General features: G+C 43.0%; 1 protein-coding gene across 2 annotated transcripts in view; it reads right to left on the bottom strand.

Moving 5' to 3' along the window:
* LOC118376134 (gamma-aminobutyric acid receptor subunit alpha-5-like) overlaps positions 1 to 26442 on the bottom strand; it is a 98715-nt gene that overhangs the window by 68220 nt on the left and 4053 nt on the right. The window contains exons 2-5 of one of the 2 annotated variants that reach the window (XM_052468188.1): positions 24162 to 24280; positions 20477 to 20613; positions 18872 to 18939; positions 18217 to 18437 (exon numbers count right to left, since the gene is read on the bottom strand). In XM_052468188.1, coding sequence (XP_052324148.1) covers positions 18217 to 18437; positions 18872 to 18939; positions 20477 to 20613; positions 24162 to 24265 — 530 coding nt within the window. In that variant the 5' untranslated portion in view covers positions 24266 to 24280. The remainder of the gene's footprint in view (positions 1 to 18216; positions 18438 to 18871; positions 18940 to 20476; positions 20614 to 24161; positions 24281 to 26442) is intronic. The other variant, XM_052468199.1, reaches the window with a different exon arrangement.

A 26442-nucleotide genomic window follows, 5' to 3' on the forward strand; every position in this document is an offset into this window, starting at 1 on the left:
ATACGACTACTCATTTTTCAACAAAAAAAAAACATAGAACAATTTCTAAAGACTGTTGACATCTAGTGGAAGCCATAGGAACTGCAATCTGGGTCCTAATAATTCCGCTTCTCCATAGAAAACAACAGAAACATCCCCGGATGGATTGTTCTCGGGGTTTCGCCTGCCAAATCAGGTCTGTTATACTCACAGACATTATTTTAACAGTTTTAGAAACTTTAGAGTGTTTTCTACCCAATACTACCATGCATATGCATATCCTAGCTTCCGGGCCTGAGTAACAGGCAGTTTACTTTGGACACCTCAGTCACCCAAACTTCAGAATACTGCCCTCTAAGAAGTTCTAATTAATGGTCATATCATCAGTTGCTCAACTCCATTTCACCCAGGATTCCATTACTATGTCAGAGCACGGTGTTAATAGACTAATTACCGTGTTACTACAAAACCAGAGGAGCAATTTATGCTTTGACATGATTAACCTAGAGAAGTTACAAGACAACATCATGATTATTTTACAATACATCATCATCATCGTCATCACTATTACATTTTTTTATGATAACATTCATCCATTTAGATCACAATGTTTGATATTATATAGAAACAGGAACAAAATCCTGCATTATTTGCTATAACAAGAGGTCAAAACATTTACATCATGGAGACTTCTTGCGTCTTCTGTTAATAAGAATATTTAGAGATATTTAGAGATAAGAAAGAGATATTTAGAGATAAGAAAGAGATATTTAGAGATAAGAAATAGATATTTAGAGATAAGAAAGAGACGTTCATTGCCCGAGAAGTTAGGACCCTTTAACTCTACAAAACAAATATAGGGCCTTTACCACTATAAACCACATATAGGGCCCTTTACCACTACAAACCAAATATAGGACCCTTTACCACTATAAACCAAATATAGGACCCTTTACCACTATAAACCAAATATAGGACCCTTTACCACTATAAACCAAATATAGGGCCTTTACCACTATAAACCACATATAGGGCCCTTTACCACTACAAACCAAATATAGGGCCCTTTACCACAACAAAACAAATATAGGGCCTTTACCACTATAAACCACATATAGGGCCCTTTAACACTATAAACCAAATATAGGACCCTTTACCACTATAAACCAAATATATGGCCCTTTACCACTATAAACCAAATATAGGACCCTTTAACTCTACAAAACAAATATAGGGCCCTTTAACACTATAAACCAAATATAGGACCCTTTAACTCTACAAAACAAATATAGGGCCCTTTAACACTATAAACCAAATATAGGGCCTTTACCACTATAAACCAAATATAGGGCCCTTTACCACTATAAACCAAATATAGGGCCCTTTACCACTATAAACCAAATATAGGGCCCTTTAACACTATAAACCAAATATAGGGCCCTTTAACACTATAAACCACATATAGGGCCCTTTAACACTATAAACCAAATATAGGACCCTTTACCACTATAAACCAAATATAGGGCCCTTTACCACTATAAACCAAATATAGGGCCCTTTACCACTATAAACCAAATATAGGGCCCTTTAACACTATAAACCAAATATAGGACCCTTTAACACTATAAACCAAATATAGGGCCCTTTAACACTATACACCAAATATAGGGCCCTTTACCACTATAAACCAAATATAGGGCCCTTTAACACTATACACCAAATATAGGGCCCTTTACCACTATAAACCAAATATAGGGCCCTTTAACACTATAAACCAAATATAGGGCCCTTTAACACTATACACCAAATATAGGGCCCTTTACCACTATAAACCAAATATAGGGCCCTTTACCACTATAAACCACATACAAACCAAATATAGGGCCCTTTACCACTATAAACCAAATATAGGGCCCTTTACCACTATAAACCAAATATAGGGCCCTTTACCACTATAAACCAAATATAGGACCCTTTAACACTATAAACCAAATATAGGACCCTTTACCACTATAAACCAAATATAGGGCCCTTTACCACTATAAACCAAATATAGGACCCTTTACCACTATAAACCAAATATAGGACCCTTTAACACTATAAACCAAATATAGGACCCTTTAACACTATAAACCAAATATAGGACCCTTTAACACTATAAACCAAATATAGGACCCTTTAACACTATAAACCACATGTAGGACCCTTTACCACTATAAACCAAATATAGGGCCCTTTACCACTATAAACCACATACAAACCAAATATAGGGCCCTTTACCACTATAAACCACATACAAACCAAATATAGGGCCCTTTACCACTATAAACCAAATATAGGGCCCTTTACCACTATAAACCAAATATAGGGCCCTTTACCACTATAAACCAAATATAGGACCCTTTAACACTATAAACCAAATATAGGACCCGTTACCACTATAAACCAAATATAGGGCCCTTTACCACTATAAACCAAATATAGGACCCTTTACCACTATAAACCAAATATAGGACCCTTTAACACTATAAACCAAATATAGGACCCTTTAACACTATAAACCAAATATAGGACCCTTTAACACTATAAACCACATATAGGGCCCTTTAACACTATAAACCAAATATAGGACCCTTTAACACTATAAACCAAATATAGGACCCTTTAACACTATAAACCAAATATAGGACCCTTTAACACTATAAACCACATATAGGGCCCTTTACCACTATAAACCAAATATAGGACCCTTTAACACTATAAACCAAATATAGGGCCCTTTACCACTATAAACCACATATAGGACCCTTTAACACTATAAACCAAATATAGGACCCTTTAACACTATAAACCAAATATAGGACCCTTTAACACTATAAACCAAATATAGGACCCTTTAACACTATAAACCACATATAGGGCCCTTTAACACTATAAACCAAATATAGGACCCTTTAACACTATAAACCAAATATAGGACCCTTTAACACTATAAACCAAATATAGGACCCTTTAACACTATAAACCACATATAGGACCCTTTAACACTATAAACCAAATATAGGACCCTTTAACACTATAAACCAAATATAGGACCCTTTAACACTATAAACCACATATAGGGCCCTTTAACACTATAAACCAAATATAGGGCCCTTTAACACTATAAACCAAATATAGGGCCCTTTACCACTATAAACCAAATATAGGACCCTTTAACACTATAAACCAAATATAGGACCCTTTACCACTACAAACCACATATAGGGCCCTTTAACACTATAAACCAAATATAGGGCCCTTTAACACTACAAACCAAATATAGGGCCCTTTACCACTATAAACCAAATATAGGGCCCTTTAACACTACAAACCAAATATAGGGCCCTTTACCACTATAAACCAAATATAGGGCCCTTTAACACTATAAACCACATGTAGGACCCTTTAACACTATAAACCACATGTAGGACCCTTTACCACTATAAACCACATATAGGGCCCTTTACCACTATAAACCAAATATAGGACCCTTTACCACTATACACCAAATATAGGGCCCTTTAACACTACAAACCAAATATAGGGCCCTTTAACACTATAAACCAAATATAGGGCCCTTTACCACTATAAACCACATATAGGGCCCTTTACCACTATAAACCAAATATAGGACCCTTTACCACTATACACCAAATATAGGGCCCTTTAACACTACAAACCAAATATAGGGCCCTTTACCACTATAAACCAAATATAGGGCCCTTTACCACTATAAACCAAATATAGGGCCCTTTACCACTACAAACCAAATATAGGACCCTTTACCACTATAAACCACATATAGGGCCCTTTACCACTATAAACCAAATATAGGGCCCTTTACCACTACAAACCAAATATAGGACCCTTTACCACTATAAACCACATATAGGGCCCTTTACCACTATAAACCAAATATAGGACCCTTTACCACTATAAACCAAATATAGGGCCCTTTAACACTATAAACCACATATAGGGCCCTTTACCACTATAAACCAAATATAGGGCCCTTTACCACTATAAACCAAATATAGGACCCTTTACCACTATAAACCAAATATAGGGCCCTTTAACACTATAAACCAAATATAGGACCCTTTACCACTATAAACCAAATATAGGACCCTTTAACACTATAAACCAAATATAGGGCCCTTTACCACTATAAACCAAATATAGGGCCCTTTACCACTATAAACCAAATATAGGACCCTTTACCACTATAAACCAAATATAGGACCCTTTACCCCTTTTAAAGACTCTGGTCTCCTGATGTAGTTTAAGTGTTGTTGTGGACTTACAACATCCAATATTAGTTGGTTTCTATTTTTTTTTAAGTGTGATTTTGAGAGCAAAAACATGAAAACAAATGGGAAAAACAGAAAACCTTGAAAAAACACATTTTCGCTAAAATACAGCTCGTCTCTCTTGTCTCTCTCTCCCTCTTTATCCCTGTCTATCTCTGTCATTTGCTCACTCACTAAATCATAGGTGGGTTTTAGTTGGAATGCCATGTGATCTCATGGGAACAGCATTCCAAGAGTGTGGTCCTTCTGTAGCTCAGTTGGTAGAGCATGGCGCTTGTAACGCCAGGGTAGTGGGTTCGATTCCCGGGACCACCCATACGTAGAATGTATGCACACATGACTGTAAGTCGCTTTGGATAAAAGCGTCTGCTAAATGGCATATTATTTATTATTATTTAGTGATGTGTATGTCCAGCTGTATCAAAACAGTGTAAACAGTATCCCATCTGAAAGCTGTGATCCTAGACTGCCATCTACTGGAGAAAGTTCATCATCATCACCATCATCATCATCATCATCATCATCATCATCATCATCATCACCTGGCTTTCCAAAAGCGTTCCAATGAGATTGGCGTCAGCATTATTCAGTCTACCAGCTCCTGCATCCGATGGTAATATACAGGTATGTCTCTGTTCATAATGTGGTCCAATCAAATACAACAATGTTTCTCAGCCCATTTTGTTCCAATAAATCTTCAAATGTAATCGGACATCGATCATTTATGGTTTTAATCTAAGTTCCTCTTTTGTAAAACATTGGAGTAAGAATCCCCACGGGAAATGTGCAGCAGAGGAGAGGACACACGTCTGGTAAATGAAGTTATTTGCTCAGATATTGAGCCGATGCATTGCCATATTTTTTTCCCCTTGAGGGTGGGGGGGTGGGGGGTCGGGGTGGTTGAGACCTTATGTTGTTTTTGGATTGGAAAATTCAACAGTTGAAAACGGAAGGGAGGGGGGGCTCAGGAGGTGTGAGGAAGCGGGGGCTCAGGAGGTGTGAGGCTGTGCTTGTGGGTGTTTGAGTTTGAGTGACAGGGGCACGGAGGGGGCGGGTGCTCAGGGTGTGTGTGGCTGTGGGTGTTTGAGTTTGAGTGAGAAAGGCATAGAGGAGAAACAACCAGTAAAAGCACAGTGCCCTTCATTATCAATACACATCAAAACATTCTTTCCAGAATCTAGGTGTTTGCAAGACTAAATAAGAGCACACCTCCTCAATCTATTGTCCTACACCTCCCTCTAGTGGACTTAGTGGACTACACAGGAACTACACCTCTGGTGGTCTCCACAGAAACTACACCTCCCTCTGGTGGACTACACAGGAACTACACCTCCATCTGGTGGACTACACAGGAACTACACCTCCATCTGGTGGACTACACAGGAACTACACCTCCATCTGGTGGACTACACAGGAACTACACCTCCATCTGGTGGACTACACAGGAACTACACCTCCCTCTGGTGGACTACACAGGAACATAACAACTGGAAGAATGTATCTATGTATCTGATGTAAAAAGACACAGAACTCTGGTAAGGCAAAATAATGGACAGGCTATTCCAAGTGATTTGAGTGGGTGCAGAGTTGCATGATACCCAACCACAGAAATATTGCCGTTTTCAGAAAATAGGCATTGTAACTCACTGATTAGTCTTTCAACAATTAAACAATTAAACGCGTCAATGATTCCCTTTTAGGAATGTCTCTGAAGCAAAACGTAGGGCTCTATTTTAACAAACCTAACGCAATGTGTGCTATAGGTTCAGGGATGTGTCAGAAATATTTTAGCTATTTTCACAACCAGAATTATGGGCGCAGTAGCTGGAAGTGGAGCGATAGGGCCGGGGTTTGATGAATAAACAAGTTGGAGGTGTGTCAAGGCTAGACATCTCACTGGCCAATCAGAACGTGATCCATGACTAAATATGTGGTCGTTTCAAGTTGTGAATTTACGGTCTTTTATGTATTTCATTGTCATCAACTCCAATTTGATTGTTAGTCAGTTAAAGGCTAGTTTGTTAAATAGCCTGCAGAAAAAAAAGAAAAAAAAATGTAGGCCCATATTTGCTAAACATGTTGAACATATTTGCAGTCCACATTGTATGAATTAAAAGCATGGCTTCAATAAGGGAATATATTGTTTAACATTCACACTGCTATAGGGGCTAGGCCTACTGTAGGCCTATATGTCTGAGCCACGTTTAATCAGAAAGTATTCAGACCTCTTGACTTGTTCCACATTTTGTAAATTTACAGCAATTTTCTAAAAATGGATTCAGTTAATGTGTTTCCTCGTCAATCTAAACACAATGACAAAAGTAAAAACAGGTTATAGAAATGTTTGCAAATGTTTATATATATATATATATATTTTTTTTAAATACCTTATTCCAATAAGTATTCAGACCCTTTTTTCTATGAGACTCGAAATTGAGCTCAGGTGCATCTTGTTTCCATTGATCATCCTTGAGATGTTTTAACAACTTGATTGGAGTCCACCTGGTGGTAAATTCAAATTCACCTGTTTGTATAAGGTCCCACATTTGACAGTGCATGTCAGAGCAAAAACCAAACCATGTCCGGTAGATCTCTGATACAGGATTGTGTCGAGGCACAGATCTGGGGAAGGGTACCAAAACATTTCTGCATCATTAAAGGTCCCCAAGAACACAGGGGCCTCCATCATTCTGCAGCATTAAAGGTCCCCAAGAACACAGTGACCTCCATCATTCTGCAGCATTAAAGGTCCCCAAGAACACAGTGACCTCCATCATTCTGCAGCATTAAAGGTCCCCAAGAACACAGTGACCTCCATCATTCTGCAGCATTAAAGGTCCCCAAGAACACAGTGGCCTCCATCATTCTGCAGCATTAAAGGTCCCCAAGAACACAGTGGCCTCCATCATTCTGCAGCATTAAAGGTCCCCAAGAACACAGTGACCTCCATCATTCTGCAGCATTAAAGGTCCCCAAGAACACAGTGACCTCCATCATTCTGCAGCATTAAAGGTCCCCAAGAACACAGTGACCTCCATCATTCTGCAGCATTAAAGGTCCCCAAGAACACAGGGGCCTCCATCATTGCTAAATGGAAATAGTTTGAAACCACCAAGACTCTTCCTAGACCTGGCTGTGAATAGAGCCACTAGGCTGTGAATAGAGCCCCTAGGACATAAATAGAGCCACTAGGCTGTAAATAGGGCTCCTAGTCTGTAAATAGAGCCCCTAGGACATAAATAGAGCCACTAGGCTGTAAATAGGGCTCCTAGTCTGTAAATAGAGCCCCTAGGCTGTGAATAGAGCTCCTAGGTTGTAAATAGGGCTCCTAGTCTGTAAATAGAGTCCCTAGGACATAAATAGAGCCACTAGGCCGTGGCTATCCCAAAGTGATTTGAAATCCCAACAGTGGGTGCAGAGCTGCGTGATAGCCAACCACAGCAAAACATTGGTGCTCTGTTAGCAGATCACTAAATTGACTGTTCCTGGATCAGCTTTGAAACACAGCAAGGATTTTCTATTTCTCGTCTCCTTTAAGGAGTGTCAATAGCATTCCTTCAGCTCTTCCACTTTCAATTATCTCATTATAAAACCAACCTTCTCTGCAATTATTTATTTTTTTGCTGATTACATTGACAGTGTTTACCATGGCTGGGTTAGAAAGTGTTTTTTTTTTAAATGGATGTTCGTCTGAGATCGATCTGTGCCTCTGGGTAAGAAGAGGGGCATGTTAACAGAAGATTCTCTGGTCATTAGCAGGAAGTATATGCAGAGCCACAACACAATAGCAGGTTAGCGTTTTGTCATCATGAATCTAGTTCTGGAGGCAGCTCTGAACCTAACCCTAACCTTAACCATAACTTTAACCAAACTGCACACTAACCTTAAATTAAGTCCAAAAAAGCACAAAAAAAATGTTTTCATGAATTTTTAAAAGTATATACAGTATGACTTTTTTTATTTTAATCTGAATGTTTTTAAAATCTGAATCATTATATACTATACACACTATACCCTATGAACCCTCGTCTAAAGTAGTGCACTATATAGGGAATAGTGTGCCATAGGGCTCTGGTCTAAAGTAGTGCTCTATATAGGGAATAGGGTGCCATAGGGCTCTGGTCTAAAGTAGTGCACTACATAGGGAATAGTGTGCCATAGGGCTCTGGTCTAAAGTAGTGCTCTATATAGGGAATAGAGTTCTATACGGCTCTGGTCTAAAGTAGTGCACTACATATGGAATAGGGTGCCATAGGGCTCTGGTCTAAAGTAGTGCACTACATAGGGAATAGGGTGCCATAGGGCTCTGGTCTAAAGTAGTGCACTACATAGGGAATAGGGTTCTATACGGCTCTGGTCTAAAGTAGTGCACTACATAGGGAATAGGGTTCTATAGGGCTCTGGTCTAAAGTAGTGCACTACATAGGGAATAGGGTGCTATTGTGCCCTAACATGCAGACCACATTGCTCGCCCTTTAACATGTTCAATCTCTCCCTAGAATGTCATGAAGTCCCCAAGTTGTTGAAATCACCATTTGTCCTCCCTCTTTTGAGTTGGTACCACTCTACTGAATAACTGCTGGCCCATATCTAAGTTGGATTTTTGGGGGGCCCAAAGTATTGGCGTCGCTAGTCAATTAGAAGGAGCCTGTCTACTTCCAGGAAAAGTATATTTTGAGTAGGATGGACTCAGGTTTTCATTCTAGCCACAGCACTGTTACAGCAATGTTTACATTTGTGGATTATATTGACTGGATATTGTGTATCTGTGTTCATAGACTTGACCAGCCTGTATTGGTGCAGAGACTGAAGTGTGTTGGGATGATGTGTGATATGTATAGTGGTGTTGGTCTCCACACCACTGTGATCTATATAGTGGTGCTGGTCTCCACACCACTGTGATCTATATAGTGGTACTGGCTGGTCTCCACACCACTGTGATCTATATAGTGGTGCTGGTCTCCACACCACTGTTATCTATATAGTGGTGCTGGTCTCCACACCACTGTGATCTATATAGTGGTGCTGGTCTCCACACCACTGTGATCTATATAGTGGTGCTGGTCTCCACACCACTGTGATCTATATAGTGGTGCTGGTCTCCACACCACTGTGATCTATATAGTGGTGTTGGCTGGTCTCCACACCACTGTGATCTATATAGTGGTGTTGGCTGGTCTCCACACCACTGTGATCTATATAGTGGTGTTGGCTGGTCTCCACACCACTGTGATCTATATAGTGGTGTTGGCTGGTCTCCACACCACTGTGATCTATATAGTGGTGTTGGCTGGTCTCCACACCACTGTGATCTATATAGTGGTGTTGGCTGGTCTCCACACCACTGTGATCTATATAGTGGTGCTGGTCTCCACACCACTGTGATCTATATAGTGGTGCTGGTCAGACAGAGAGAGAGAGGCAGGGGGAAGAGAGACAGAGAGAGTGACAGAGAGAGAGAGGCAGGGGGAAGAGAGACAGAGAGAGTGACAGAGAGAGAGAGGCAGGGGGAAGAGAGACAGAGAGAGAGAGAGAGAGTGTGACAGAGTGACAGAGAGTGACAGAGAGAGTGACAGAGAGAGAGAGAGATAGAGAGAGAGAGGAGGGTGACACAGCCAGCTTGGTGCTCTCTCGGAGACCCTGTCTGTTTCCTAAATGGCACCCTACTCTGGTCCAAAGTAGTGCACTATGTAGGGAATAGGGTGCCATTTGGGACTCATCCCTTTGGCCTGTTTTCCTCCACTACCGTGCCTCAGAGGAATGGGTCAAGACAAACAGACTTCTGCCTCTCCGCTTTCCAATTCATCTGACCCACATGCAGAGGAACCGTCCGAGGAACGGGACAGAGGAACCGTCCGAGCTGAAGGGAGTGTGTGTGTGTGGGTGGGAATGTGTGTGTGTGTCTGTGTGTGTGTGTGTGTGTGGGGAATGTGTCTGTGTGTCTGTGTGTGTGTGTGGGTGGGAGTGTGTCTGTGTGTGTGTGTGTGTGTGTGGGTGGGAGTGTGTCTGTGTGTGTGTGTGTGTGTGGGGAGTGTGTCTGTGTGTCTGTGTGTGTGGGTGGGTGGGTGGGAGTGTGTCTGTGTGTGTGGGTGGGAGTGTGTCTGTGTGTCTGTGTGTGTGGGTGGGTGGGAGTGTGTCTGTGTGTGTGTGTGTGGGGAATGTGTCTATAGTAGAATGAGCATGACGATACAATAGACAGCAGATCTATGACATTTAGTTCTATAGTAGAATGAGCATGACGATACAATAGACAGCAGATCTATGACATTTAGTTCTATAGTAGAATGAGCATGACGATACAATAGACAGCAGAACTCCTATGACATTTAGTTCTAGGCTGCCAAGGTTAGTCAGGTGGGCCTGTACCATGCCATGGAGAACTGTGGGGCAGGGATGGCTATCCTCCAGGCTGCCAAGGTTAGGCATCTTTTGTTTTTAGGAGATGACCACGTGTATGTAAATTAGATCTGCTAGTAACAGGTTTCTTTTCTAATCTACCAAGGTGGATGGTGTACCTCGGCAGCCTCTGGCGGACTGGCTGAGCGGCTCGGTGACCCCATGGTTGTCGCAGTGGACCACCCACAAATCAAATCAAATCAAATGTATTTATAAAGCCCTTCTTACATCAGCTGATGTCACAAAGTGCTGTAAACAGAAACCCAGCCTGAAACCCCAAACAGCAAGCAATGCAGGGGTAGAAGCACAGTGCTTGCACCACAGGAGGCAAATTCTCTGGTGTAGTACTGTATGTACTGCGCCCTTCACCAGGCCGAGGCTGATGAAATACACAGACAAAATACGCAGGTATACAGTGGTGCAAAAAAGTATTTCGTCAGCCACCAATTGTGCAAGTTCTCCCACTTAAAAAGATGAGAGAGGCCTGTAATTTTCATGAGAAAAAAAAATCCACAAAATCACATTGTAGTATTTTTAATGAATTTATTTGCAAATTATGGTGGAAAATAAGTATTTGGTCACCAACAATCAAGCAAGATTTCTGGCTCTCACAGACCTGTAACTTCTTCTTTAAGAGGCTCCTCTGCCCTCCACTCGTTACCTGTATTAATGGCACCTGTTTGAACATGTTATCTGTATAAAAGACACCTGTCCACAACCTCAAACAGTCACACTCCAAACTCCACTATGGCCAAGACCAAAGAGCTGTCAAAGGACACCAGAAACAAAATTGTAGACCTGCACTAGACTGGGAAGACTGAATCTGAAATAGGTAAGCAGCTTGGTTTGAAGAAATCAACTGTGGGAGCAATTATTAGGAAATGGAAGACATACAAGACCACTGATAATCTACCTCGACCTGGGGCTCCACGCAAGATCTCACCCTGTGGGGTCAAAATGATCACAAGAACGGTGAGAAAAAATCCCAGAACCACACGGGGGGACCTAGTGAATGACCTGCAGAGAGCTGGGACCAAAGTAACAAGGCCTACCATCAGTAACACACTACGCCGCCAGGGACTCAAATCCTGCAGTGCCAGACGTGTCCCCCTGCGTAAGCCAGTACATGTCCAGGCCCATCTGAAGTTAGCTAGAGAGCATTCGGATGATCCAGAAGAAGATTGGGAGAATGTCATATGGTCAGATGAAACCAAAATATAACTTTTTGGTAAAAACTCAACTCGTTGTGTTTGGAGGACAAAGAATGCTGAGTTGCATCCAAAGAACACCATATCTACTGTGAAGCATGGGGGTGGAAACATCATGCTTTGGGGCTGTTTTTCTGCAAAGGGACCAGGACGACTGATCCGTGTAAAGGAAAGAATGAATGGGGCCATGTATTGTGAGATTTTGAGTGAAAACCTCCTTCCATCAGCAAGGGCATTGAAGATGAAACGTGGCTGGGTCTTTCAGCATGACAATGATCCCAAACACACTGCCCAGGCAACGAAGGAGTGGCTTCGTAAGAAGCATTTCAAGGTCCTGGAGTGGCCTAGTCAGTCTCCAGATCTCAACCCCATAGAAAATCTTTGGAGGGAGTTGAAAGTCTGTGTTGCCCAACAACAGCCCCAAAACATCACTGCTCTAGAGGAGATCTACATGGAGGAATGGGCCAAAATACCAGCAACAGTGTGTGAAAACCTTGTGGAGACTTACAGAAAACGTTTGACCTCTGTCATTGCCAACAAAGGGTATATAACAAAGTATTGAGATAAACTTTTGTTATTGACCAAATACTTATTTTCCACCATAATTTGCAAATAAATTCATAAAAAATCCCACAATGTGATTTTCTCAAATTTTGTTTCTCATTTTGTCTGTCATAGTTGAAGTGTACATATGATGAAAGTTACAGGCCTCTCTCATCTTTTTAAGTGGGAGAACTTGCACAATTGGTGGCTGACTAAATACTGTTTTGCCACCCTGTATGTGTTTTTGTATGTAGAACGCAGGACTGACTGTTCTCAATGTGTGTGATGTAAATGTGGATGTCTATGGTGATTCCAAAACAAACTGTTTTGGACAATTTTACATTCTATTCTACTGTAGGTTTCAGCACCCAGGGGATACAATCCCACCACTGGGGAAGAGGTGGTGGGAAAGGTTCAGGAGGAGGCACAGGAACCTGAGCATGAGGAGGCCGGACACCCTGGACACGGGGAGATCTGAGTGTGTCACACGTCCAACGATGGACACTTTCCTTCACTTCTTATGAGAAGCACTTGAAGGAGAGCGGGTTGGGGGAGAAACCGCCAGAGTCCCCAGTTGCAGAAGAAGGCCAGGTGCCTACTCTGCCGGCCACACCATCGTCAGCCAGTCAACCCCACCATTACAAACACCAGCACCTCCAAACCATTGTCAGCTGGTTTCGTCCACCACCACCACGATGCACACCACCCCCCTGCCTGTCACCACCAACGCGGCCTCCTCTGCACCAACTGCCTCCTCTGTCTCCCCTGGTCACACCACTGTAGCAGCCTCGTCTGGTGTCCCTGCCCCCTGCAATTCCAATACAGCCACGTCCACAGGTAAATTAGACAAACAAATAATGTTTGTTTTGTGTTCCATAAAACTATTCCATAAAACTGCAATGTTGAAACTTTTTTTTTCTCTCTTTACATATCTACAGTCCATAGCACCAGCCCTCAGGGCACCTCCTCCAAAACGTCTGCTCCCCGCAGGAGTGTAGGTCCGCGGTGCCATGGGTGTGCTGTGACTTCTGTCAGTACTGGTTCTACAGTAGGGGTGTGCCGTGGGATCCAGAGGTGGCGGTGGAGCTGGTGACTGGGGGGGGTTATCTAGTTTATAGATTTCTAGGTTGGTGGTTTGCGTGGTTCCCAATTAGAGGCAGCTGGTAATCGTTGCCTCTAATTGGGGTTCATATTTAGGTTGGCTTTTTCCCCACCTGCATTTGTGGGATATTGTTTTGTGTTTGTGCATGTGCACCACGTAGTCACATTTAGTTGTTTGGTTATTTGATATATTTTGTTTTGTTTAAGTTTCTCTTTGAATTAAATATGTGGAACTCAACATCCGCTGCGCCCTGGTCCCGTTCTTACGACAGCCGTGACAGCCGGTCCCGTTCTTACGACAGCCGTGACAGCCGGTCCCGTTCTTACGACAGCCGTGACAGCCGGTCCCTTTCTTACGACAGCCGTGACAGCCGGTCCCGTTCTTACGACAGCCTTGACAGCCGGTCCCGTTCTTACGACAGCCGTGACAGCCGGTCCCGTTCTTACGACAGCCGTGACAGCCGGTCCCGTTCTTACGACAGCCGTGACAGCCGGTCCCGTTCTTACGACAGCCGTGACAGCCGGTCCCGTTCTTACGACAGCCGTGACAGCCGGTCCCTTTCTTACGACAGCCGTGACAGCCGGTCCCGTTCTTACGACAGCCTTGACAGCCGGTCCCGTTCTTACGACAGCCGTGACAGCCGGTCCCGTTCTTACGACAGCCATGACAGCGGTCCCGTTCTTACGACAGCCGTGACAGCCGGTCCCGTTCTTACGACAGCCGTGACAGCCGGTCCCGTTCTTACGACAGCCGTGACAGCCGGTCCCGTGACAGCCGTGACAGCCGGTCCCGTTCTACGACAGCCGTGACAGCGGTCCGACAGCCGTGACAGCCGGTCCCGTTCTTACGACAGCCGTGACAGCCGGTCCCGTTCTTACGACAGCCGTGACAGCCGGTCCCGTTCTTACGACAGCCGTGACAGCCGGTCCCGTTCTTACGACAGCCGTGACAGCCGGTCCCGTTCTTACGACAGCCGTGACAGCCGGTCCCGTTCTTACGACAGCCGTGACAGCCGGTCCCGTTCTTACGACAGCCGTGACAGCCGGTCCCGTTCTTACGACAGCCGTGACAGCCGGTCCCGTTCTTACGACAGCCGTGACAGCCGGTCCCGTTCTTACGACAGCCGTGACAGCCGGTCCCGTTCTTACGACAGCCGTGACAGCCGGTCCCGTTCTTACGACAGCCGTGACAGCCGGTCCCGTTCTTACGACAGCCGTGACAGCCGGTCCCGTTCTTACGACAGCCGTGACAGCCGGTCCCGTTCTTACGACAGCCGTGACAGCTGGATTGTTATTCAGATTTTTGTGACGGAGGTCGAGATCGAAATTTTGTTTTGTTTGTTTTCATATGAATATAATATATATTTATTTAACCCGTCTTGTGTATTTATTCCTTTACTTTCTAAGTGCATCTCAGCAACACAAGTGTTTTCATTGTTTATGTCAATGCACATGAAATCAAAGTTTTATTTTATGTAAATTATTCATACTCATTTATATTTTAATGTTAAACTGTTATCTACTTTCTGAAAACATAAAATTAATCTTTAAAACAAATGCTGAGACATTAACACTGAATATGTTGATGAAGAGACCTTTTTTAGGACTCCACGTGAGGGAGCACCAACGAAAAGTTGACAGGCAAGTCCAATTTTGTTAACGGAAGGTTAGCCAACTATCTAGTAAACATTTTGGATACGAGGTTGGTGTCTCATTTTTTAACAAAATTAAAAGGATATATCTTGTAAGATGCACTATTGTAAAGTGGCTGTTCCACTGGATGTCATAAGGTGAATGCACCAATTTGTAAGTCGCTCTGGATAAGAGCGTCTGCTAAATGACTTAAATGTAAATGTAAATGTTGTAATTGAACAAAATAGTAAGGTGGCCGATAACTGGGTGACCGAAAATACGATAATACGGGACGTATTTTCTTTGCTAAGCCGCAAAAGCTGCTAGTATTTCCACTGAAATGTCAAACATGCTAATTGGTAACCGGTTAGCTAACATTTTCTTTTACCAATAATCAATAATTTTATACCAGACACCAATTATCACAAAACATTGATGGCTTGATCACAAGATAACACTGTTAAAGGTAATATAGTTCTTAACCGCTGTTGAATATGACGATACTACGGCGTGCTACGCTACGATATTTAGTTCTATAGGAGAATGAGCAGAAACATGCCGATACTACCGCGTGCTACGCTACGATATTTAGTTCTATAGGAGAATGAGCAGAAACATGCCGATACTACGGCGTGCTACGCTACGATATTTAGTTCTATAGCAGAATGAGCAGAAACATGTCGATACTACGGCGTGCTACGCTACGATATTTAGTTCTATAGCAGAATGAGCAGAAACATGTCGATACTACGGCGTGCTACGCTACGATATTTAGTTCTATAGCAGAATGAGCAGAAACATGTCGATACTACGGCGTGCTACGCTACGATATTTAGTTCTATAGTAGAATGAGCAGAAACATGCCGATACTACGGCGTGCTACGCTACGATATTTAGTTCTATAGCAGAATGAGCAGAAACATGTCGATACTACGGCGTGCTACGCTACGATATTTAGTTCTATAGCAGAATGAGCAGAAACATGTCGATACTACGGCGTGCTACGCTACGATATTTAGTTCTATAGTAGAATGAGCAGAAACATGCCGATACTACGGCGTGCTACGCTACGATATTTAGTTCTATAGCAGAATGAGCAGAAACATGTCGATACTACGGCGTGCTACGCTACGATATGTAGTTCTATAGTAGAATGAGCAGAAACATGCCGATACTACCGCGTGCTACGCTACGATATTTAGTTCTATAGCAGAATGAGCAGAAAGATCTATATTTAGTTCTATAGTAGAATGAGCAGAAACATCTATATTTAGTTCTATAGCAGAATGAGCAGAAAGATCTATATTTAGTTCTATAGTAGAATGAGCAGAAAGATTAATGTGCTGACCTTCTAGCGTCGACTGACCAGGAATCTCATGTTTATTGTTTACTGTTTTGTATTGTTTGTTTTGTTTATTGTTGATACAGGGATCATCTCATAGTGAGCAGCGTCTCAAACAGACAACATACGTCTATGTAATGAGAGTTGTAATGAGAAGTTATCTTATGATTGTTGATTCACGTATTCTAATTAAACAAGGACACAACCCTGTACACCTGTACCAGTCTGTAGACTGTTTGTTTATAGCAGTCAGAAAGATCTGTTTGTAGTTCTACCAGTAGAATGAGCAGTTTGATTAATACCAGTCTGTAGACTGTTTGTTTGACCAGGAATCTAGACTGTTTGTTTGTTTTACCAGTTTTGTACTGTTTGTTTTGTTTATTGTCTGATAGGGATCATCTTTGTTTGACCAGCGTCTCAAACAGACACTGTTTGTTTGTACCAGTCTATGTAATGTACCAGTCTGTGTTGTACCAGTCTGAGACTGTTATCTTATGATTGTCTGATAGACTGTTTGTAATTAAACAGGACACAACTGTTTGTTTGTTTGTACCAGTCTGTAGACTGTTTGTTTGTACCAGTCTGTAGACTGTTTGTTTGTACCAGTCTGTAGACTGTTTGTTTGTACCAGTCTGTAGACTGTTTGTTTGTACCAGTCTGTAGACTGTTTGTTTGTACCAGTCTGTAGACTGTTTGTTTGTACCAGTCTGTAGACTGTTTGTTTGTACCAGTCTGTAGACTGTTTGTTTGTACCAGTCTGTAGACTGTTTGTTTGTTTGTTTGTACCAGTCTGTAGACTGTTTGTTTGTTTGTTTGTACCAGTCTGTAGACTGTTTGTTTGTACCAGTCTTTAGACTGTTTGTTTGTACCAGTCTGTAGACTGTTTGTTTGTACCAGTCTGTAGACTGTTTGTTTGTACCAGTCTGTAGACTGTTTGTTTGTACCAGTCTGTAGACTGTTTGTTTGTACCAGTCTGTAGACTGTTTGTTTGTACCAGTCTTTAGACTGTTTGTTTGTACCAGTCTTTAGTCTTTAGACTGTTTGTTTGTACGAGTCTGTAGACTGTTTGTTTGTACCAGTCTGTAGACTGTTTGTTTGTACCAGTCTGTAGACTGTTTGTTTGTACCAGTCTGTAGACTGTTTGTTTGTACCAGTCTGTAGACTGTTTGTTTGTACCAGTCTGTAGACTGTTTGTTTGTACCAGTCTTTAGACTGTTTGTTTGTACCAGTCTGTAGACTGTTTGTTTGTACCAGTCTGTAGACTGTTTGTTTGTACCAGTCTGTAGACTGTTTGTTTGTACCAGTCTTTAGACTGTTTGTTTGTACCAGTCTTTAGTCTTTAGACTGTTTGTTTGTACCAGTCTGTAGACTGTTTGTTTGTACCAGTCTGTAGACTGTTTGTTTGTACCAGTCTTTAGTCTTTAGACTGTTTGTTTGTACCAGTCTGTAGACTGTTTGTTTGTACCAGTCTGTAGACTGTTTGTTTGTACCAGTCTTTAGTCTTTAGACTGTTTGTTTGTACCAGTCTGTAGACTGTTTGTTTGTCTTTAAGAGGACAGTGGGCGCATTGACCTGAAACCAACAGTGGGAGATCAACAACAAGTAAACAAGTAAACAATGTTTTTTTCTCACAACACACTGTTAGACGAGGGTCCTCACTGACCTCATAGTGTAGAGCAGCGTCCCGTCGTCTTTGAGTCGGAGAAGTTTGTTGGGCGTGGTCATGTTGTGGGCGATAGATTTCTTCCCGTTGAGGAAGAAGGTGTCTGGGGTCCAGATGTTAGACGCCAGGAGGTTGTTTAATGGTAACATCTTCATGGGGCCTTGGAAACGCAGACGTTCGTCCTTCCAGCTCTGTCTGAAGAACACATCTATGGTGTACTCCTGGAGGTCAAGAGGTCAAAGACGAGACAAGACAGGGGTTCAGAGTTGGTATATGAAAGCTACAAGGGCATCAATGTACAGAATGACATTAAGGGACAGTTTCTCAGAAAACAGATTAAGCCTAATCCTAAAATGCATGTTCAATTTGAGATTCTCAATTTAGTTTGCTTCTTAGTCCTGGCCTAGACTTAATCTTTTGCTAGTAAACCGGCCCCAAGACATTAATACAGACTAATCGTAAAATTAAAAACTAAAAAAACTAATCGTAATTTAAAAAATAGATGAAATAAGTAAATGTTTTGCAAAATTTTTATTGATTTATTATTATTTTTTTTTTACAAAAAAATACTTTCATTCAATTCTACATAAAAGTAGCACGGGAATATGGAAGCTGTTTCTATTACGATGAGAATGAGTCAAGAAGAAGTGCTTACCATTTCAGTATCAGAAACGGGACCGAAGCTGGTCACAAATATGTTGGTCTTGATCTCGGTCACCTTCTCTGTAGAAAAGGAATCCCATCCAGAGAGGCAGGAAGACATGTTCCTTTATTTCACTGACCTTTTTCTATTCAAACAACATGGATTGAACCTTCAATAATTACATTTATTTTCAGTAAGAGGATCTGAAAAGTTGGCCTCGGTCCTTTGAGAACAAAGACCCTCATATTTATGAAATGAGTTTTTTTCTCTCTCTCTCTCTCTGCCTCTCTGCCTCTCTCTCTCTCTCTCTCTCTCTCTCTCTCTCTCTCTCTCTCTCTCTCTCTCTCTCTCTCTCTGTCTGTCTGTCTGTCTGTCTGTCTGTCTGTCTGTCTGTCTGTCTGTCTGTCTGACTCTCTCTCTCTCTCTGCCTCTCTCTCTGCCTCTCTCTCTCTCTCTGCTCTCTCTCTCTCTCTGTCTGTCTGTCTGTCTGTCTGTCTGTCTGTCTGTCTGTCTGTCTGTCTGTCTGTCTGTCTGACTCTCTCTCTCTCTGCCTCTCTCTCTGCCTCTCTCTCTCTCTCTGCCTCTCTGCCTCTCTTTCTGCCTCTGCCTCTCTCTCTCTCTCTCTCTCTCTCTCTCTCTCTCTGCCTCTCTCTCTGCCTCTCTCTCTCTCTCTGCCTCTCTGCCTCTCTCTCTGCCTCTGCCTCTCTGCCTGCCTCTCTCTGCCTCTCTGCCCTCTCTCTCTGCCTCTCTCTCTCTGCCTCTCTCACTGCCTCTCTCTCTCTCTGCCTCTCTCTCTCTCTCTGCCTCTCTCTCTCTCTCTCTCTCTCTCTCTCTCTCTCTCTCTCTCTCTCTCTCTCTCTCTCTCTCTCTCCGCCCTCTCTCTCTCTCTCTCTCTCTCTCTCAGTGGGCGACTGACACACACACACACACACACACACACACAACCATTGCCATGAACATATCTCTTCGTCAGTGTGTTTACCAGAGTCTATGAATATAGGCCCATCCCCCTCTATAATAGAGGGCTAGCATACTGACAAAGACATTATCACCTCTCTATGGTCTCTTACTAATGGTACAATAGATACAGAGGTTGTACTGGAGGGAAGATATGTCTACTTCATTATATCATAAAACAACTCATGATTCTTAACTTAACGAGGCCAGGAAACAATATGGACAGAGAGTCTGTTTACATGTGTTATGGATGCAGTCAGTGGCCATACTGTATGCTACATGGTAAAGGTTTTAAGTGTGTGTCCTAAATGGCCCCTATTCCCTATATAGTGCACTACTATAGACCCTATTCCCTATTATAGTGCACTACTATAGACCAGAGCCCTATTCCCAATATAGTGCACAACTATAGACCAGAGCCCTATTCCCAATATAGTGCACTACTTTAGACCAGAACCCTATTCCCTATATAGTGTACTACTATAGACCAGAGCCCTATTCCCTATATAGTGCACTACTTTAGACCAGAGCCCTATTCCCTATATAGTGCACTACTATAGACCAGAGCCCTATTCCCTATATAGTGCACTACTATAGACCAGATACGTCCCGTTTATGGCTGGAATAGGGTGCCGTTTGAGGGTCTGGATGGGTCCTTACCTCCCAGACCAGGACGTAGCCTGTTGTCATAGCCGTCCAGCAGTCTGTCCAGTATTCGGGTAAAGATGGTGATGTTGTCATTTAGCTCCGCCTCTTTTAGGGGTTCTGTAGTGGTTACTGCTGGGGTCTGGGAAAGGCTGTAGGGGGGAACAGGACATTGTGGTTACTGCTGGGGTCTGGGAAAGGCTGTAGGGGGGAACAGGACAGTGTGGTTACTGCTGGGGTCTGGGAAAGGCTGTAGGGGGGAACAGGACAGTATGGTTACTGCTGGGGTCTGGGAAAGGCTGTAGGGGGGACAGGACAGTATGGTTACTGCTGGGGTCTGGGAAAGGCTGTAGGGGGAACAGGACAGTATGGTTACTGCTGGGGTCTGGGAAAGGCTGTAGGGGGACAGGACAGTATGGTTACTGCTGGGGTCTGGGAAAGGCTGTAGGGGGAACAGGACAGTATGGTTACTGCTGGGGTCTGGGAAAGGCTGTAGGGGGAACAGGACAGTATGGTTACTGCTGGGGTCTGGGAAAGGCTGTAGGGGGGAACAGGACAGTATGGTTACTGCTGGGGTCTGGGAAAGGCTGTAGGGGGGAACAGGACAGTATGGTTACTGCTGGGGTCTGGGAAAGGCTGTAGGGGGGAACTGGACAGTATGGTTACTGCTGGGGTCTGGGAAAGGCTGTAGGGGGGAACTGGACAGTATGGTTACTGCTGGGGTCTGGGAAAGGCTGTAGGGGGGAACTGGACAGTATGGTTACTGCTGGGGTCTGGGAAAGGCTGTAGGGGGAACAGGACAGTATGGTTACTGCTGGGGTCTGGGAAAGGCTGTAGGGGGGAACTGGACAGTATGGTTACAGACTAGTTGACTGGGTACGAGTCTGCAGGTGGAACAGGACAGTACAGTTACAGACTAGTTGACTGGGTACGAGTCTGCAGGTGGAACAGGAGTTAGTTATAGAATAAAGTACAGGACTAGTTATAGAATAAGAGACAGGACTAGTTATAGAATAAAGTACAGGACTAGTTATAGAATAAGGGACATGACTAGTTATAGAATAAGAGACAGGACTAGTTTTAGAATAAAGTACAGGACTAGTTATAGAATAAGAGACAGGACTAGTTATAGAATAAGACACAGGACTAGTTATAGAATAAAGTACAGGACTAGTTATAGAATAAAGTACAGGACTAGTTATAGAATAAGAGACAGGACTAGTTATAGAATAAGAGACAGGACTAGTTATAGAATAAGAGACAGGACTAGTTATAGAATAAAGGACAGGACTAGTTATAGAATAAGAGACAGGACTAGTTATAGAATAAGAGACAGGACTAGTTTTAGAATAAAGTACAGGACTAGTTATAGAATAAGAGACAGGACTAGTTATAGAATAAGGGACAGGACTAGTTATAGAATAAGAGACAGGACTAGTTATGGAATAAGAGACAGGACTAGTTACAGAATAAGGGACAGGTCTAGTTATATAATAAAGTACAGGACTAGTTATAGAATAAGGGACAGGACTGGTTATAGAATAAGGGACAGGACTAGTTATAGAATAAAGTACAGGACTAGTTATAGAATAAAGTACAGGACTAATTATAGAATAAGGGACAGGGCTGGTTATAGAATAAGGGACAGGACTAGTTATAGAATAAGGGACAGGACTAGTTATAGAATAAGAGACAGGACTAGTTATAGAATAAGAGACAGGACTAGTTATAGAATAAAGTACAGGACTAGTTATAGAATAAGGGACAGGACTAGTTATAGAATAAGAGACAGGACTAGTTATAGAATAAGAGACAGGACTAGTTATAGAATAAGAGACAGGACTAGTTTTAGAATAAATTACAGGACTAGTTATAGAATAAGGGACAGGACTAGTTATAGAATAAGAGACAGGACTAGTTATAGAATAAGAGACAGGACTAGTTATAGAATAAGGGACAGGACTAGTTATAGAATAAGAGACAGGACTAGTTATAGAATAAGAGACAGGACTAGTTATAGAATAAGAGACAGGACTAGTTATAGAATAAAGGACAGGTCTAGTTATATAATAAAGTACAGGACTAGTTATAGAATAAGGGACAGGACTGGTTATAGAATAAGGGACAGGACTAGTTATAGAATAAAGTACAGGACTAGTTATAGAATAAGCGACAGGACTAGTTATAGAATAAGAGACAGGACTAGTTATAGAATAAGAGACAGGACTAGTTATAGAATAAGAGACAGGACTAGTTATAGATTAAGAGACAGGACTAGTTATAGAATAAGAGACAGGACTAGTTATAGAATAAGGGACTAGTTATAGAATAAGAGACAGGACTAGTTATAGAATAAGGGACAATACTAGTTATAGAATAAGGGACAGGACTAGTTATAGAATAAGAGACAGGACTAGTTATAGAATAAGAGACAGGACTAGTTATAGAATAAGAGACAGGACTAGTTATAGAATAAGAGACAGGACTAGTTATAGAATAAGAGACAGGACTAGTTATAGAATAAGAGACAGGACTAGTTATAGAATAAGAGACAGGACTAGTTATAGAATAAGAGACAGGACTAGTTATAGAATAAGGGACAGAACTAGTTATAGAATAAGAGACAGGACTAGTTATAGAATAAGAGACAGGACTAGTTATAGAATAAGAGACAGGACTAGTTTTAGAATAAATTACAGGACTAGTTATAGAATAAGGGACAGGACTAGTTATAGAATAAGAGACAGGACTAGTTATAGAATAAGAGACAGGACTAGTTATAGAATAAGAGACAGGACTAGTTATAGAATAAGAGACATGACTAGTTATAGAATAAGAGACAGGACTAGTTATAGAATAAGAGACAGGACTAGTTATAGAATAAGAGACAGGACTAGTTATAGAATAAGAGACAGGACTAGTTATAGAATAAAGTACAGGACTAGTTATAGAATAAGGGACAGGACTAGTTATAGAATAAGAGACAGGACTAGTTATAGAATAAGAGACAGGACTAGTTATAGAATAAGAGACAGGACTAGTTATAGAATAAGAGACAGGACTAGTTATAGAATAAGAGACAGGACTAGTTATAGAATAAGAGACAGGACTAGTTATAGAATAAAGTACAGGTCTAGTTATATAATAAAGTACAGGACTAGTTATAGAATAAGAGACAGGACTGGTTATAGAATAAGGGACAGGACTAGTTATAGAATAAAGTACAGGACTAGTTATAGAATAAGCGACAGGACTAGTTATAGAATAAAGTACAGGACTAGTTATAGAATAAGGGACAGGACTAGTTATAGAATAAGGGACAGGAAGTATTATAGAATAAGGGACAGGAAGTGTTATAGGCTACACTTCCCTTCTTAACATTACACTAATGAAATCAAAGTGAAGGGAGATGGGCAGGATTGGATGCAAAATTCAAATAGATTAGCCAATTACTTTGAGTATTTCATAACAAAATTACACAGCATCAGTGGCTCTATACCAATATCAAGAAACCTTAACAGTTATGTTTTGCATGGCTTTACATACAAAATCTAATATAACTGGAAGAGAAATGGCCAGCATTGGCTACCCAATTGAAATAGATCAATATAATTTTAAAGTATTTCAAAATAAAATAAAATACCTCTATATAGCAACATCCATAACATGAAAAGATATGCTGTGAACGTGAGCGGCTTACCTCAGACGGCAGGTGACGCTCACTAGCAAGACGAAGACCCAGACTTTGGACATAGCACAGCCGCAACGCATCCCGTCACCCAGGCCTGAAAACACACAGCGCATCCCGTCACCCAGGGCCTGAAAACACACAGCGCATCCCGTCACCCAGGGCCTGAAAACACACAGCGCATCCCGTCACCCAGGGCCTGAAAACACACAGCGCATCCCGTCACCCAGGGCCTGAAAACACACAGCGCATCCCGTCACCCAGGGCCTGAGAACACACAGCGCATCCCGTCACCCAGGGCCTGAGAACACACAGCGCATCCCGTCACCCAGGGCCTGAAAACACACAGCGCATCCCGTCACCCAGGGCCTGAAAACACACAGCGCATCCCGTCACCCAGGCCTGAAAACACACAGCGCATCCCGTCACCCAGGGCCTGAAAACACACAGCGCATCCCGTCACCCAGGGCCTGAAAACACACAGCGCATCCCGTCACCCAGGCCTGAAAACACACAGCGCATCCCGTCACCCAGGGCCTGAGAACACACAGCGCATCCCGTCACCCAGGCCTGAAAACACACAGCGCATCCCGTCACCCAGGGCCTGAAAACACACAGCGCATCCCGTCACCCAGGGCCTGAAAACACACAGCGCATCCCGTCACCCAGGCCTGAAAACACACAGCGCATCCCGTCACCCAGGCCTGAAAACACACAGCGCATCCCGTCACCCAGGGCCTGAAAACACACAGCGCATCCCGTCACCCAGGGCCTGAAAACACACAGCGCATCCCGTCACCCAGGGCCTGAAAACACACAGCGCATCCCGTCACCCAGGCCTGAAAACACACAGCGCATCCCGTCACCCAGGGCCTGAAAACACACAGCGCATCCCGTCACCCAGGGCCTGAAAACACACAGCGCATCCCGTCACCCAGGCCTGAAAACACACAGCGCATCCCGTCACCCACGCCTGAAAACACACAGCGCATCCCGTCACCCAGGCCTGAAAACACACAGCGCATCCCGTCACCCAGGCCTGAAAACACACAGCGCATCCCGTCACCCAGGCCTGAAAACACACAGCGCATCCCGTCACCCAGGCCTGAAAACACACAGCGCATCCCGTCACCCAGGCCTGAAAACACACAGCGCATCCCGTCACCCGGGTCTGAAAACACACAGCGCATCCCGTCACCCAGGGCCTGAAAACACACAGCGCATCCCGTCACCCAGGCCTGAAAACACACAGAGCATCCCGTCACCCAGGCCTGAAAACACACAGAGCATCCCGTCACCCAGGCCTGAAAACACACAGCGCATCCCGTCACCCAGGCCTGAAAACACACAGCGCATCCCGTCACCCGGGCCTGAAAACACACAGCGCATCCCGTCACCCAGGGCCTGAGAACACACAGCGCATCCCGTCACCCAGGGTCTGAAAACACACAGCGCATCCCGTCACCCAGGGCCTGAAAACACACAGCGCATCCCGTCACCCAGGCCTGAAAACACACAGCGCATCCCGTCACCCAGGCCTGAAAACACACAGCGCATCCCGTCACCCAGGGCCTGAAAACACACAGAGCATCCAAGGATATCAGAGGAGCAGAAAGGTGGGAAGACAACTCATGCAGATCCTGTGTTGCTTTATGAAAAGTCGTGACGTTATCAGCCTACACAAGCTGGAACATGAATTCAGTGGAATGCGTAAATGGCAACCGTTAAATAAAGAAATTATTATTATTACAGTTACAAAAACACATGGTTTTATTAGTGTGGCTTGTGGCAGATGCCACAAGAAATATTGGACCCCTTATTTCAGACTAAAGTGATCATCCTTTACAATGTTACTCCTCTTACACCATTTAAGCTAGAAATACCATTCGAACATTAAAGCGTGCAGACCGGTCTGGAATAACTTGCTTGAATACATTTTTTTTTTTTAAATACTATTTATAATTTTTAAACAATTACATTTTTACTATACTTATTAAACGTCATCCACTTTCAATGGGATTTCTTCAGCATTGTCACGCCCTGACCTTAGTTATCTTTGTTTTCTTTATTATCTTGGTTAGGTCAGGGTGTGACATGGGGGATTTATGTTTGGTCCTGTCTAGGGGTTTTATGTTTGGTCCTGTCTAGGGGTTTTGAAAGTTTACGGGGCTGTGTGTCCTTTCTAGGTATATTGTATGTCTATGGTTGCCCAGATTGGTTCTCAATTAGAGGCAGCTGTCTATCGTTGTCTCTGATTGGGAACCATATTTAGGCAGCCATTTGCTTTGGGGGT

Source organism: Oncorhynchus keta, chromosome 1, assembly GCF_023373465.1.
Source record: "Oncorhynchus keta strain PuntledgeMale-10-30-2019 chromosome 1, Oket_V2, whole genome shotgun sequence".
NCBI classification, from domain to species: Eukaryota; Metazoa; Chordata; class Actinopteri; order Salmoniformes; family Salmonidae; genus Oncorhynchus; species Oncorhynchus keta.